Here is a 15071-nt window from a genome sequence, read left to right on the forward strand (position 1 = left end):
AGACACAGGTTCAAGGCCGGCTCCCACCCCATTGAAAGAAGCTTTAGCGCTGTGGTCTCTCATCCTCTCTACTTCTATTAAAAAATGAAGTAAAATAAAAGGGGGTATATGTCATTATGGTTATGCAAAGAGACTCTCCTGCCTGAGACTCTAAAGTTTCAGCTTCAGTCCCCCACATCACCTTAAGCCAGAGCTGATCAGGGTTCTGGGAAAAAAAAAATCAAAAAACTCTCCCCCTCTGTCTTCCCCTCTTCTCTCCATTTCTCTCTGTCCTATCTAACAATGACAACATCAATAACAACTACACTAATAACTACAACAAAATAAAAAACAACAAGGGCAACAAAAGGGAAAATTAATTAATTAATTAACTTTAAAAAAAGAATGAATAAGGGAGTTGGGCTGTATCTCAACAAGTTAAGTGCAGGTGGCACAAAGCACAAGGACCAGCCTAGGTATCCCGGTTCGAGCCCCGGGCTCCTCACCTGCAGGGGGGTCGTTTCACAGGCTGTCAGCTGGTCTGCAGGTGTCTGTCTTTCTCTCCTCTTCTCTGTCTTCCCCTCCTCTATCGATTTGTCTCTGAGCTATCCAACAACAACAGCCAAAACAACAACAACAACAACAAGGAAAAACAACAAGGACAACTAAAGGAGGAAAAAATAGCCTCCAGGAGCGGGGAATTCATAGTGCAGGCATCGAGCCCCAGTGATAGCCCTGGAGGCAAAATAAAATAAAATAAAATAAAATAAAATAAAATAAAATAAAACGAAAAAATAAGTTAGAGAGAGAAAGGAAGAAAGTAGAAGTGCACGAACCCCAGCACACGAGGAGACATGTAGGGTATGGGTTACATAGCACACATGACAAGCTTAGCCTGTGGTTATCTTCTTTACAGATCTGGGGGAAATGTGGGGAATTGTTTATCAGTCTCTCTCTATCTCTCCGGAGATGCCTTTCTTAATGCTTAATGGTCGCTGTCTCTGTTCCTGTTGACTCAGGGACATGGGTTCAACTTCCAGTAATGGTCCTGAATTCCAGGACCTGTTTTTCTGAAACTGGGGCCTATGTCATTTCTGCAGTTTTTGGAGCCTGTCGTGGAGTCACTGCAGTCTGCATCCATCAACACCTGCAGAACTGCTTCACAGCTGCAGGTCTTGGGGTTGGGGGCTAAACCCAGATCCTTGCGCATGGTGATATGTGCATTTAACCAGGTGCAACACTGCTCAGATCTCTTACTGTCCCATATATAGAGAAAAGATGGTTCTTGTCCCTCACACCAAAAGCAATGAGAAGAAAAGAGGAACCTGAGCCATTGAGGATGGTGAGTGTCAAGCACCCTGGCAGAGGGATCCAGCTGAGACTCCGGGCAATTGAGGCACGGCCTCCTTTGGTCTGAGACCATGTGCCCTGACCCCACAGGGGACCTGCACCCTCAGCAGTGACTGGCTGCCAAAGGCTGGGAACTCGATCCTGAGATGCATGAGCGGGACGGCTACCACTTGAAAGTGGGCAGCAGGGTAGAGCAGGACTTAGAAACCTGTGCTGTGGTCCTGAGTTTGATCCCCAGCATTGTGTGTGCCAGAGTGATGCTCTGATTCCCTCTGTTGCTCTCTTGTTAATAAATCTTCAACAGTCTGGGACCTGTTGAGTGGATAATGTATCAGGAGTCCTGAGCTGGATCCCCCACATTGCATGTGCCAGAGTGATGCTCTGGTTCCCTCCCTCCCCCACCTCTCTCCACACCCCCCACCTCTCACAAATCTTTCTTTTACTTTTTTATTATCTTTGTTTATTGGATAGAGACAGTCAGAAATCAAGAGGGAAAGGGGTGATAGAGAAGGAGAGAGACAGAGAGATCCCTGCAGCCCTGCTTTACCACTTGCAAAGTTTCTCGCTGCAGTTGGGGACCTGGGTCCTTGTGCTCAGCCGGGTGTGCCACCATGCCACCCCATAAAATTTTCTTTTAAAAAAAAACAATAACAAAATAATAACAATAAAATTAAACAGAATGATAGGGCCAGAGAGGTAGCTCAGGCTAAGGCCTCAGAAGTCCCAGGTTCAATCCCCAGTACTTATGTGCTCTGGTCTCTCTCCCCCTCTCCACTCTCTTGTTTATTTACTCTGTTAGTAAATAAATCTTAGGGCTGGGGACACTGTACAATGGCTATATGAACAATAGTCATGCCTGAGCCTCTGAGGTCTCAGGGTCCATCTTAATAGCATGATCAGCCAGAACCAAGCAGTGCTCTGGTAAAGAAAGAGTTTTTTTTAAGTTTATTTTACCGGGACCAAGTGGTGGCTTACCTGGCTAAGCGCACATGTTACAATGTGCAAGGACCCAGGCTCAAGCCTCTGCTGCCCACCTGCAGAGGGGTCGCTGCACAAGCAGTGAAGCAGGTGTCTATCTTTCTCTCTCCCTCTCTCGATTTCTGTCCTATCCAACAACAATAACAATAATAACAACCAGGGCAACAAAAATGGGAAAGATAGCAGTGGATTCATAGTGCAGGCACTGAGCCCCGGCAATAACTCTGTAGAAAAAAAATTTATATATATATATATATATATATATATTAGAAAGAGGGGGCCAGGCAGTAACACAGCTGGTTAAGCTCTTGTGGCACGAAGCATAAGGACCGGCAGAAGGATCCTGGTTCGAGCCCCTGGCTCCCCACCTGCAGGGGGGTTGCTTCACAGGCCGTAAGCTGGTTTACAGGTGTTTCTCCCTCCTCTGTCTTCCCTTCCTCTATCGATTTATCGATTTATCTCCAACAACGACAGCCAAAACAACAACAACAAGTAAAAACAACAAGGACAACTAAAGGGGGAAAAATAGCCTCCAGGAGCCGTGGATTCATAGTGCAGGCACCGAGTCCTAGAGATAGCCCCGGAGACTAAATAAATAAATAAAATTAGAGAGAGAAAGGAAGAAAGTAAAAGTGCACGTATCTAAATTCAAGAGGTTGTATATTTCAGTTCTGTGTTCAAGGACTCTCATTGCTATATATATATATATTTTTTTCCCTTTTGTTGCCCTTGTTGTTTAACATTGTTGTGGTAATTGATTTCGTTGCGGTTGGATAGGATAGAGAGAAATGGAGAGAGGAGGGGAAGACGGAGAGGGGGAGAGAAAGACAGGCACCTGCAGACCTGCTTCACCGCCTGTGAAGCGACTCCCCTGCAGGTGGGGAGCCAGGGGCTTGAACCCGGATCCTTACACCAGCCCTTGCGCTTTGTGCCACATGTGCTTAACCTGCTGCGCCACTGCCTGACTATATATTTTAAATAAACTTTATTTGTTCATTTTTCCCTTTTGTGGCCCTTGATGTTTATCATCATTGTTGTTAATATTGTTATTGGATAGAGAAATGGAGAGACGAGGGGAAGATAGAGAGGGGAGAGAAAGACAGACATCTGCAGACCTGCTTCACTGCCTGTGAAGCGACTCCCCTGCAGGTGGGGAGCCAGGGGCTCAAATGGGGATCCTGATGCAGATCCGAATGCTTTCCGCCACGTGCGCTTAACCTGCTGCGCCAATGCCGGGCTCCCTCTCATTGCTCTATTTTACATCTCTTACCAAGGATCTACATTATGTTGTCTGAAAGACAACAACCAGATAGTTTTCCGCATATGTACAACACAAAGCATTGAAACACATGAACTTTTAATATTTCTTAATGAGAAAGCGTAGAGACAAAGAACCAGGCATCACTCTTGTACATATGCTGCTGCGGATGGAATTCAGGACCTCATGCTTGAGAGTCCAATACTTTATCCACTGCACCACCTGACAGGCCATAAACTTTTTTTAAAACTTTATTTATTTATTTTAAAAAGGAGACATTAACAAAATCGTAGGATAAGAGGGGTACAACTCCACACAATTCCCACCACCAGTTCTCCATATCCCATCCCCTCCCCTGTTAGCTTTCCCATTCTTTATCCCTCTGGGATAAAGACCCAAGGTTATTGTGGGTTGCAGAAGGTGGAAGGTCAGGCTTCTGTAATTGCTTCCCCACTGAACCTGGGTGTTGACTGGTCAATCCATACTCCCAGCCTGCCTCTCTCTTTCCCTAGTAGTGTGGGTCTCTGGAGAAGCAGAGCTCCAGGACACATTGGTTGTCTGTCCAGGGAAGTTTGGTCGCCATCCTGCTGGCATGTGGAACCTGGTAGCTGAAAAGAGAGTTAACAAAGAAAGTTACAAAGCCAAACAAAGTGTTTAACAATTATGGGCCTACAGGCTGGAATAGTGCAGATGAAGTGTTGGGGGGTACTCAGTGCAGACTCTTGCATACTTTTGCTTTCAGGTATATGTTTTGCCCTAGTTTATGGATACGTGTGGACATATGCTCTCTCTCATGGGACCGGACCTGGTCTCTATCTAGATTTTGGGACTTTGTTAGGAAGTGAACTGCCTGGAATGGAATTAGAGAATACTATGAAAGGAACGGTCTCACCCGAGTAATGAAGCTGAAGGGTTGTCATTCCACACCTGGAGTCTCTGGACACAGTCTGAAGTGAAGCATGCTGAGGTGGTACTCGTTGTGTTGATTTTTTTTTTTTCCAGAGCACGATTCACCTCTGGCTTATGGTGGTGATGGGGACTGAACCTGGGACTTTGGAGCGTCAGGCATGAGAGTCTCTTTGCATAACCATTATCCTACCCCTGCCCAAAACACATGAACTTGGGGCAGGGAAAGCAGTCAAACTGTTGCTAAGACTTTGTGCAGAATACTATGGTGGCGGTGAGGGGCAGAAAGCTACAGTGGTGGGAGCAACACTATAGACCTGTAATATTTTTTCTTTTTTAATATTTGTTTATTTTCCCTCTTGTTGCCCTTGTTGTTTTGTTGTTGTGGTTATTGTTGTTGTTGATGTCGTTGTTGTTGGATAGGACAGAGAGAAGTAGAGAGAGGAGGGGAAGACAGAGAAGGGGAGAGAAAGACAGACACCTGCAGACCTGCTTCACCGCCTGTGAAGGGACTCCCCTGCAGGTGGTGAACCAGAGGCTCGAACCGGGATCCTTACGCCAATCCTTATGTTTTGTACCACGTGTGCTTAACCTGCTGTGCTACCACCTGACCCCTGAAATAATTTTTTTTTCCACTGACCAAGATTTTATTATTCAAAACTGCTGGGTGACAATGTGTGTGTGGAAACTATGCTAGAGGGTCAGTCCTGCTGCAGGTCCTCGAGGCCTCAGTGTTGGCACGGAACCCAGCCCCAGGGGACAGGTAAGGCCGCTGCTGGAACAGGGGTCCGGCGGCCGTGGTGTGTCCGCCCCAGTCTTGGCCTCATTCCTCTTGGGGAGTCCTGTTGACCATGTGCCCCGGGGTGCATCTGAGTATGAGCTGAGGTCCATGGGGTCTAGCTCCTCATCCTTCTGGCTTGCCTTCTTGCTTTTGGGGTAGGGAGCTAGCTCTTCCTCCCGGCAGTTGTGGCGCCTTTCCTAGCTGTCCTCTGGGTCAGCCTTGTCATAGCCTCAGTCCTAGTCCCGATCCCGCTCCTGTTCCCTCTCTCTCTCCACTTTGTCATAGCTACGCTCTCTGTCTCGCTCTGATTGCTCATGGCTCCGATCTGACTTCTCATGGCTTCTCTCTGACTTGTCAGGGCTCTTCTCTGAATCTCGTGGCTCCTGTCCAACGTCTCCTCAGCATCTGTGTTACTGCTCCTGAGATTCTTTTTTTTTTAAGTTTTTTAAAAAATATTTATTTATGTGGTCCGGGAGGTGGCGCAGTGGATAGAGCATTGGACTCTCAAGCATGAGGTCCTGAGTTTGATTCCCGGCAGCACATGTACCAGAGTGATGTCTGGTGCTTTCTCTCTCTCCTCCTATCTTTCTCATTAATGAATAAATAAAATGTTTTTTAAAAAATATTTATTTAATTTATTCCTTTTCTGTTTCCCTTGTTGTTTTATTGTTGTAGTTGTTGTTGATGTTGTCGTTATTGGATAGGACAGAGAAATGGAGAGAGGAGGGGAAGACAGAGAGGGGAGAGAAAGATAGATACCTGCAGACCTGCTTCACTGCCTGTGAAGCGACTCCCTTGCAGGTGGGGAGCCGGGGGCTCGAACCAGGATCCTTATGCCGGTCCTTGCGCTTTGCGCCATGTGCGCTTAACCCGCTGTGCTACCGCCGGACTCCCTGCTCCTGAGCTTCTTGGCAGATTTAGTCACAACAGAGTTGGGGTTGTGTGGTGAGAGCCAGGACATGTGGTCTGTGTCCACATTCCAGTAATAGGGGAGACCGTAAGATGGGTCAAACACCTCGTACCAGCTTGGTGGCAGGCCCTCCAGCCGGGTGGTCTCGTAATCCACAGGGTCATCATCATAGTCTTCACTATGATCTCCTACTCTGGTTCAGGTGCCAGATGTTTGAGGATGCCTCTTTTGGCCAGGCGGGTCTGCAGCGCCACGGGCAGTGGCATAATCGATAGCTAAAGGACTGATCAAGCCGGGAAGGAAGCAGAAGGCTGTCACCCGGTTGTCCCCAGCTCGGTGCTGCTCTGATACCCACCACGATGCCATCTCAAACTGAAAAGCCCTGAGCACGGTCTCCTCTCACCGAAATAAATTTTAAATATAAAATTTCCTTTATTTCCACCTGAGAGTGACTGAGGGTGTGTGACTCTACCTCTAGCACTCCTGGCAGACATTGTTTTGCCACAGCGAGAGAGACAGAAGAGATGTCCGGCAGCACTGCTTATGAAGCTGCCCCATTGTGTGGTGCCCCCGTGTGCTGGCCAGGAGCTCACAGCCGAATCCTCCTGCGTGGTGAGGTGTACACTCCAGCGCGCGAGCCAGCGGCTGGGCTTAGAGATGGAGCCTAGGATTCCGGAGCATTCTTGTGAGTGTGACCTGGCTCTGCCCTGTGCTGAGAGTGATGGGGCCACTGTGGAGGGAGGACTTGGAGACAGGGTGCTGGCAGCTCCCTCAGGGGTGCCCCTGTGCGGACAGCAGACTGTGCTGGGGAGGCTGGGCCTTCTCTCTGGCCAGGTCAGTCCCAGAGAGGCCCAGCAGAGAGACCAGGCTGTGAACTCAGGGTTCTGGCCAGGCTGACTGCCCATCCTTGTCAATCTTTAGCTCCCACAGCAAACAGCCCCTCATCCCTGGGTGGCAATTGGGTGTCCTTCAACTCCCTAGCCCTGAGCCCCCAGCCCTGACTGACTCCATTGTCCTGCCACCCCAATGCCCCCTCCCCACGAGCCCCCATGAACAATCATGGAGGGTGTGTGGCCCCATGACATGAGCCTCCCTGCCTGCCCTGCAGTGGTTGTGCACTGCGAACCACCAGTTCCTGCAGAAATGCCTCCAGTCAGCTTCCGACCTTCCTGGGAGGAGGATGTGGGCCCTCTCTCCTCAGCAGTGCATCAAAGCTCCCAGAGAATGTGGAGGACCCTGATTGCTGAGGCAGGTGGAAGGTGGGTGGCTCAGGACAGCAGGGGCTGCTGGGAGCCACTTGTTGACTCAGGGGCCTCAAGAGGACCGGGCTTTCCAGCTCCATAACACCCTCAGTGACCGTGACTCAGCCAGGGCCAGTGCTCGGGAGCCCCAGACAGCTCTGTAGGCCTGGGGGCTGCCAAGAGACCCGAGACAGGGACTGGCAGGTCTCCCCACACCCATCCACAGAGCAGCTGTGCAGAGGCCTCCGTGCAGGGCTCCGAGGAAGCTCTTAGAACCTGTCTGCTCCACCGTCCCCCACCCAGCTTCATGGAACTAGCCCATGCTGACCAGGCCCAGGAATTCACTGTCACACAACTTGGCATGAATAGAAGTCGGCTTTATTGGTTTTCTTGGTGTCCACAGATGAAAGGAGGAGCATCACAGAGGAAGTGAGGGGCATGACTGGAATCACACAGGCACGTCTGCCCCCCAGGCACGTCCCCTCTTTGTGCAGGTGGGAGAGGGTCCCAGGAAGACCAGGGGCTCCATTGGACACGGGCAGGAAGGGCCTGAATCTCCCAACCTTGCTGCTTCCCATGACTCTTAAGAAGAAAGACCAGGACTGGAAGTGGGGGCTCATCTCTTTATCTGTAGGAAGCTCCTGACCCCCCACCTCTGGCCTGGATTTCCAGGGGGCTTGGGTTGGGTTTCCCCAGGGCTTGGCAGCCTAGGCTGAGTGGGGGGTCGGGGCAGTCCCCAGGCCTGGAATGCAAGGGCCTGGCCCCTGGTGCTGGCCCTGGAGTGCATTCACCCTGGCCTCCAGGCTGTGGGCCAGGCGCGTCAGGCCCCAAAGTGTGTCGAGCAGGGCCCGCACCTCCAGGGCCAGAGTGGAGACAGTGGCCTTCTGGGGCTCCTGGGCTCCCTGCCGACTCTGGTGGGACTCCAGGAGGCTGTGCAGGGTGGTCTGCGACTGGCTGAGAGCATGAACCAGGGCCTGGCCCTCCTGGATCAGGCTGTGGAGACGAGGGTCGGGGCTGGAGGACTGGTTTCGGAGGCGGCTGACATTTTGCAGGCGGGAGATGGCGGACTCCTGCAGTCTGCGGAACTGTGGGGGTGGGGAGGACACAGGGTCACAGTAGGTAGGAACCTGCCACCACCCAGCTGACCTGATCCCGTGAGAGGGCACCAAGCTCACACAGTCATCAGCACCCCAGGCTACTGGCTGTCCTCCCCACACTGAGGCCCAGCTGTCCCTGGACTGTAGACACACAGCTGGGCTCCTCTTGTGGGGCACCCCTTAGGCCTCATGCAGCAGGGTCCTGGGGAAATCATCATGACCCACACAGGAGTTCCAGCTCCAGCCCCAAACACCCCACCTTCCCACAGCCCCTCCAGTCTCCAAGCCACCCAGCCTAAGTCCAGGTGCTCAAGCGCTGCCCACATCCATGCCCAGTGGTGCCTCCACGGAATCTGCCGCCAGACCCTCACTTGCCCACTGAGGGACTGACCTTCAGCACTTTCTCCTCAAGTCTGCGCAGGCCCTCCACGAAGGGCTTCTGGGTCCCAGCAGGCTTGGCTTCCTGCGACAGGGCCCCATGAAGACACAGGACCACGGCGACCAAGAGCGAGGCCCACAGCCTGGCCTGGCAGCTCATCCTAGCAGCAGTGAAGTGGGAGTAGGCTAGGTGATACTCCTTCTGGAACTCTCCCTGGTCCTGTCTTCCCGTGCAGAGGCAGCCTCGCTTCTGTGGCTGTCAGGCTGGGAGTCCTTAAAGAAGGCTGGGCCTGGAGCCCCCAGGCTCTGCATTATCCCTTCAAGCCCCCGGGCTCTACAGAGTCACAGATTCCTCAGGAGACTAGCTGAAGCAAGGCAGCGTCTCTGGAAACCCATCAGGGTTCAATCTGGGTGACCTGATCAGGGTAGTGGAAGCTCTTCCAGGAGCCTCAGGCACATGTCACCACCACGCAGGGCACTGGAAGAAGCCAGTTCACCCCTGGAACCCAGCTCCTGTCTGCACACAGGGAAACCTGATTCACCCTGAAAGGAAGTGTGGCACATGGAGGGAGCCATCTTCACTTCTTCTGGGGTGTGCAGATGGAATTGAAGGGTGTCCCCTAAAGAGAGGCTCACTCCCCACCTTGTCCTTTGTGAGTGCAACTCCATTTGGATCGAGGGCCTGGCTAGCGTTGGAACACAATAGCCTGAGCCTGGCGTGGTCCCACTAGTTCCCATCACCTCAAATAAGAAATAAGGCTCTTTCCTCCCCCTACACAAGCTGATGATCCCCCCACTCTCACTCCCAACTTTCTTTTGAAAAAGAGTTTATTCCCCACCTGCAGGGGAGTCACTTCATAGGCGGTGAAGCAGGGCTGCAGGTGTCTATCTTTCACTCCCCCTCTCTGTCTTCCCCTCCTCTCTCCATTTCTCTCTGTCCTATCCAACAATCACAACACCTATAACAACAATAGTAAGTACAACAATAAAAATAACAAGGGCAACAAAAGGAATAAATAAATCGGTATTTTTTAAAGAACAGAAAAGAAGAAAACAGTGTCCTAGGAGTGGCTAGACTGTTCCTCCTCTGTTTCTCTGTGCAGACATCAGCCATCAGCCATGAGGTTTGGGCTCTTGCAGTTCATTTAGGGTGATGTCTATCTAGAAGTCCCCAAATTTACTATGTCTTTATTTATTATTATTATTGTTATTTATATTTTGTCATCTCCAGGACTACACTGCTCTGGAATGGCTTTTTCAGTTCGAGACAGAGACAGAGAGAAGAACCATAGCACCAGGCCAGCCAGATTGATGACTTGGGTATTCTGCTGCTCTGCCATGTGCAAGACACAGGTTCAAGGCCGGCTCCCACCCCATTGAAAGAAGCTTTAGCGCTGTGGTCTCTCATCCTCTCTACTTCTATTAAAAAACGAAGTAAAATAAAAGGGGGTATATGTCATTATGGTTATGCAAAGAGACTCTCCTGCCTGAGACTCTAAAGTTTCAGCTTCAGTCCCCCACATCACCTTAAGCCAGAGCTGATCAGGGTTCTGGGAAAAAAAAAAATCAAAAAACTCTCCCCCTCTGTCTTCCCCTCTTCTCTCCATTTCTCTCTGTCCTATCTAACAATGACAACATCAATAACAACTACACTAATAACTACAACAAAATAAAAAACAACAAGGGCAACAAAAGGGAAAATTAATTAATTAATTAACTTTAAAAAAAGAATGAATAAGGGAGTTGGGCTGTATCTCAACAAGTTAAGTGCAGGTGGCACAAAGCACAAGGACCAGCCTAGGTATCCCGGTTCGAGCCCCGGGCTCCTCACCTGCAGGGGGGTCGTTTCACAGGCTGTCAGCTGGTCTGCAGGTGTCTGTCTTTCTCTCCTCTTCTCTGTCTTCCCCTCCTCTATCGATTTGTCTCTGAGCTATCCAACAACAACAGCCAAAACAACAACAACAACAACAACAACAAGGAAAAACAACAAGGACAACTAAAGGAGGAAAAAATAGCCTCCAGGAGCGGGGAATTCATAGTGCAGGCATCGAGCCCCAGTGATAGCCCTGGAGGCAAAATAAAATAAAATAAAATAAAATAAAATAAAATAAAATAAAACGAAAAAATAAGTTAGAGAGAGAAAGGAAGAAAGTAGAAGTGCACGAACCCCAGCACACGAGGAGACATGTAGGGTATGGGTTACATAGCACACATGACAAGCTTAGCCTGTGGTTATCTTCTTTACAGATCTGGGGGAAATGTGGGGAATTGTTTATCAGTCTCTCTCTATCTCTCCGGAGATGCCTTTCTTAATGCTTAATGGTCGCTGTCTCTGTTCCTGTTGACTCAGGGACATGGGTTCAACTTCCAGTAATGGTCCTGAATTCCAGGACCTGTTTTTCTGAAACTGGGGCCTATGTCATTTCTGCAGTTTTTGGAGCCTGTCGTGGAGTCACTGCAGTCTGCATCCATCAACACCTGCAGAACTGCTTCACAGCTGCAGGTCTTGGGGTTGGGGGCTAAACCCAGATCCTTGCGCATGGTGATATGTGCATTTAACCAGGTGCAACACTGCTCAGATCTCTTACTGTCCCATATATAGAGAAAAGATGGTTCTTGTCCCTCACACCAAAAGCAATGAGAAGAAAAGAGGAACCTGAGCCATTGAGGATGGTGAGTGTCAAGCACCCTGGCAGAGGGATCCAGCTGAGACTCCGGGCAATTGAGGCACGGCCTCCTTTGGTCTGAGACCATGTGCCCTGACCCCACAGGGGACCTGCACCCTCAGCAGTGACTGGCTGCCAAAGGCTGGGAACTCGATCCTGAGATGCATGAGCGGGACGGCTACCACTTGAAAGTGGGCAGCAGGGTAGAGCAGGACTTAGAAACCTGTGCTGTGGTCCTGAGTTTGATCCCCAGCATTGTGTGTGCCAGAGTGATGCTCTGATTCCCTCTGTTGCTCTCTTGTTAATAAATCTTCAACAGTCTGGGACCTGTTGAGTGGATAATGTATCAGGAGTCCTGAGCTGGATCCCCCACATTGCATGTGCCAGAGTGATGCTCTGGTTCCCTCCCTCCCCCACCTCTCTCCACACCCCCCACCTCTCACAAATCTTTCTTTTACTTTTTTATTATCTTTGTTTATTGGATAGAGACAGTCAGAAATCAAGAGGGAAAGGGGTGATAGAGAAGGAGAGAGACAGAGAGATCCCTGCAGCCCTGCTTTACCACTTGCAAAGTTTCTCGCTGCAGTTGGGGACCTGGGTCCTTGTGCTCAGCCGGGTGTGCCACCATGCCACCCCATAAAATTTTCTTTTAAAAAAAAACAATAACAAAATAATAACAATAAAATTAAACAGAATGATAGGGCCAGAGAGGTAGCTCAGGCTAAGGCCTCAGAAGTCCCAGGTTCAATCCCCAGTACTTATGTGCTCTGGTCTCTCTCCCCCTCTCCACTCTCTTGTTTATTTACTCTGTTAGTAAATAAATCTTAGGGCTGGGGACACTGTACAATGGCTATATGAACAATAGTCATGCCTGAGCCTCTGAGGTCTCAGGGTCCATCTTAATAGCATGATCAGCCAGAACCAAGCAGTGCTCTGGTAAAGAAAGAGTTTTTTTTAAGTTTATTTTACCGGGACCAAGTGGTGGCTTACCTGGCTAAGCGCACATGTTACAATGTGCAAGGACCCAGGCTCAAGCCTCTGCTGCCCACCTGCAGAGGGGTCGCTGCACAAGCAGTGAAGCAGGTGTCTATCTTTCTCTCTCCCTCTCTCGATTTCTGTCCTATCCAACAACAATAACAATAATAACAACCAGGGCAACAAAAATGGGAAAGATAGCAGTGGATTCATAGTGCAGGCACTGAGCCCCGGCAATAACTCTGTAGAAAAAAAATTTATATATATATATATATATATATATATTAGAAAGAGGGGGCCAGGCAGTAACACAGCTGGTTAAGCTCTTGTGGCACGAAGCATAAGGACCGGCAGAAGGATCCTGGTTCGAGCCCCTGGCTCCCCACCTGCAGGGGGGTTGCTTCACAGGCCGTAAGCTGGTTTACAGGTGTTTCTCCCTCCTCTGTCTTCCCTTCCTCTATCGATTTATCGATTTATCTCCAACAACGACAGCCAAAACAACAACAACAAGTAAAAACAACAAGGACAACTAAAGGGGGAAAAATAGCCTCCAGGAGCCGTGGATTCATAGTGCAGGCACCGAGTCCTAGAGATAGCCCCGGAGACTAAATAAATAAATAAAATTAGAGAGAGAAAGGAAGAAAGTAAAAGTGCACGTATCTAAATTCAAGAGGTTGTATATTTCAGTTCTGTGTTCAAGGACTCTCATTGCTATATATATATTTTTTTTTCCCTTTTGTTGCCCTTGTTGTTTAACATTGTTGTGGTAATTGATTTCGTTGCGGTTGGATAGGATAGAGAGAAATGGAGAGAGGAGGGGAAGACGGAGAGGGGGAGAGAAAGACAGACACCTGCAGACCTGCTTCACCGCCTGTGAAGTGACTCCCCTGCAGGTGGGAAGCCAGGAGCTTGAACCCGGATCCTTACACCAGTCCTTGCGCTTTGTGCCACATGTGCTTAACCTGCTGCGCCACTGCCTGACTCCCTATATATATATATTTTAAATAAACTTTATTTGTTCATTTTTCCCTTTTGTTGTCCTTGTTGTTTGTCATCATTGTTGTTATTATTGTTATTGGATAGAGAAATGGAGAGACGAGGGGAAGACAGAGAGGGGAGAGAAAGACAGACATCTGCAGACATGCTTCACTGCCTGTGAAGCGACTCCCCTGCAGGTGGGGAGCCAGGGGCTCAAACCAGGGATCCTGATGCAGATCCGAATGCTTTCCGCCACATGCGCTTAACCTGCTGCGCCAATGCCAGGCTCCCTCTCATTGCTCTATTTTACATCTCTTACCAAGGATCTACATTTCTCTGAAAGACAACTACCAGAAAGTTTTCTGCATATGTACAACACAAAGAATTAAAACACAGGAACTTTTTAAATATTTATTAATGAGAAACCCTAGCGAGGAAGAACCTGGCATCACTCTCATACATGTGCTGCTGGGGATGGGATTCAGGACCTTGAGTGTCCAATACTTTATCCACTGCACCACCTCCCAGGCCATAAACTTTTTAAATTTTTTATTTATTTATTTTAAAAAAGGAGACATTAACAAAGCCATAGGATAAGAGGGGTACAACTCCACACAATTACCACCACCAGATCTCCATATCCAATCTCCTCTCCTGATAGCTTTCCCATTCTTTATCCCTCTGGGAGTATGGACCCAAGGTCATGGCCAGTTGCAGAAGGTGGAAGGTCTGGCTTCTGTAATTGCTTCCCGCTAAACCTGGGTGTGACTGGTTGATCCATACTCCCAGCCTGCCTCTCTCTTTACCTAGTAGTGTGGGTCTCTGGGGAAGCAGAGCTCCAGGACACATTGGTGGGGTTGTCTGTCCAGGGAAGTCTGGTCGGCATCCTGCTGGCATGTGGAACCTGGTGGCTGAAAAGAGAGTTAACAAAGAGAGTTACAAAGCCAAACAAAGTGATGAACAATTATGGGCCTACAGGCTGGAATAGTGCAGATGAAGTGTTGGGGGGTACTCAGTGCAGACTCTTGCATACTTTTGCTTTCAGGTATATGTTTTGCCCTAGTTTATGGATACGTGTGGACATATGCTCTCTCTCATGGGACCGGACCTGGTCTCTATCTAGATTTTGGGACTTTGTTAGGAAGTGAACTGCCTGGAATGGAATTAGAGAATACTATGAAAGGAACGGTCTCACCCGAGTAATGAAGCTGAAGGGTTGTCATTCCACACCTGGAGTCTCTGGACACAGTCTGAAGTGAAGCATGCTGAGGTGGTACTCGTTGTGTTGATTTTTTTTTTCCAGAGCACGATTCAGCTCTGGCTTATGGTGGTGATGGGGACTGAACCTGGGACTTTGGAGCCTCAGGCATGAGAGTCTCTTTGCATAACCATTATACTACCCCTGCCCAAAACACATGAACTTGGGGCAGGGAAAGCAGTCAAACTGTTGCTAATACTTTGTGCAGAATACTATGGTGGCGGTGAGGGGCACAGAGTTGCAGTGGTGGGAGCAGTGGTGGGAGCAGAACTATAGCCCTGTAATATTTTTTTCATTTTTTTATTTCTCTATTGGG

At 49.2% G+C, this 15071-nt stretch overlaps 1 protein-coding gene and 1 pseudogene across 1 annotated transcript; both read right to left on the reverse strand.

The window, feature by feature from the left end:
* Nucleotides 1–5159: 5159 nt before the first annotated feature.
* On the reverse strand, nt 5160–6438 carry LOC132533196 (polyglutamine-binding protein 1-like; annotated as a pseudogene).
* A 1538-nt stretch (nt 6439–7976) lies between these two features.
* LOC132532964 (pentraxin-4-like) lies at nt 7977–9126 on the reverse strand. The gene is made up of 2 exons (XM_060172276.1): nt 8892–9126; nt 7977–8488 (listed from the first exon to the last, which is right to left on the reverse strand). Exons 1-2 carry the CDS (start codon nt 9036–9038, stop codon nt 8111–8113), a joined length of 525 nt encoding a protein of 174 aa, XP_060028259.1. The 5' UTR covers nt 9039–9126; the 3' UTR covers nt 7977–8110.
* Between the last annotated feature and the right edge of the window lie 5945 nt (nt 9127–15071).

This window comes from Erinaceus europaeus, chromosome 15 (assembly GCF_950295315.1).
Source record: "Erinaceus europaeus chromosome 15, mEriEur2.1, whole genome shotgun sequence".
Classification (NCBI taxonomy): Eukaryota; Metazoa; Chordata; class Mammalia; order Eulipotyphla; family Erinaceidae; genus Erinaceus; species Erinaceus europaeus.

Excerpts from the sequence above, each read along its gene's own strand:
- LOC132532964 (XM_060172276.1), bottom strand. The coding sequence starts at position 9,038 with ATGAGCTGCCAGGCCAGGCTGTGGGCCTCGCTCTTGGTCGCCGTGGTC. Across the intron at positions 8,489-8,891 it reads TTGAGGAGAAAGTGCTGAAG|TTCCGCAGACTGCAGGAGTC; the intron begins GTCAGTCCCTCA and ends CCACCCCCACAG.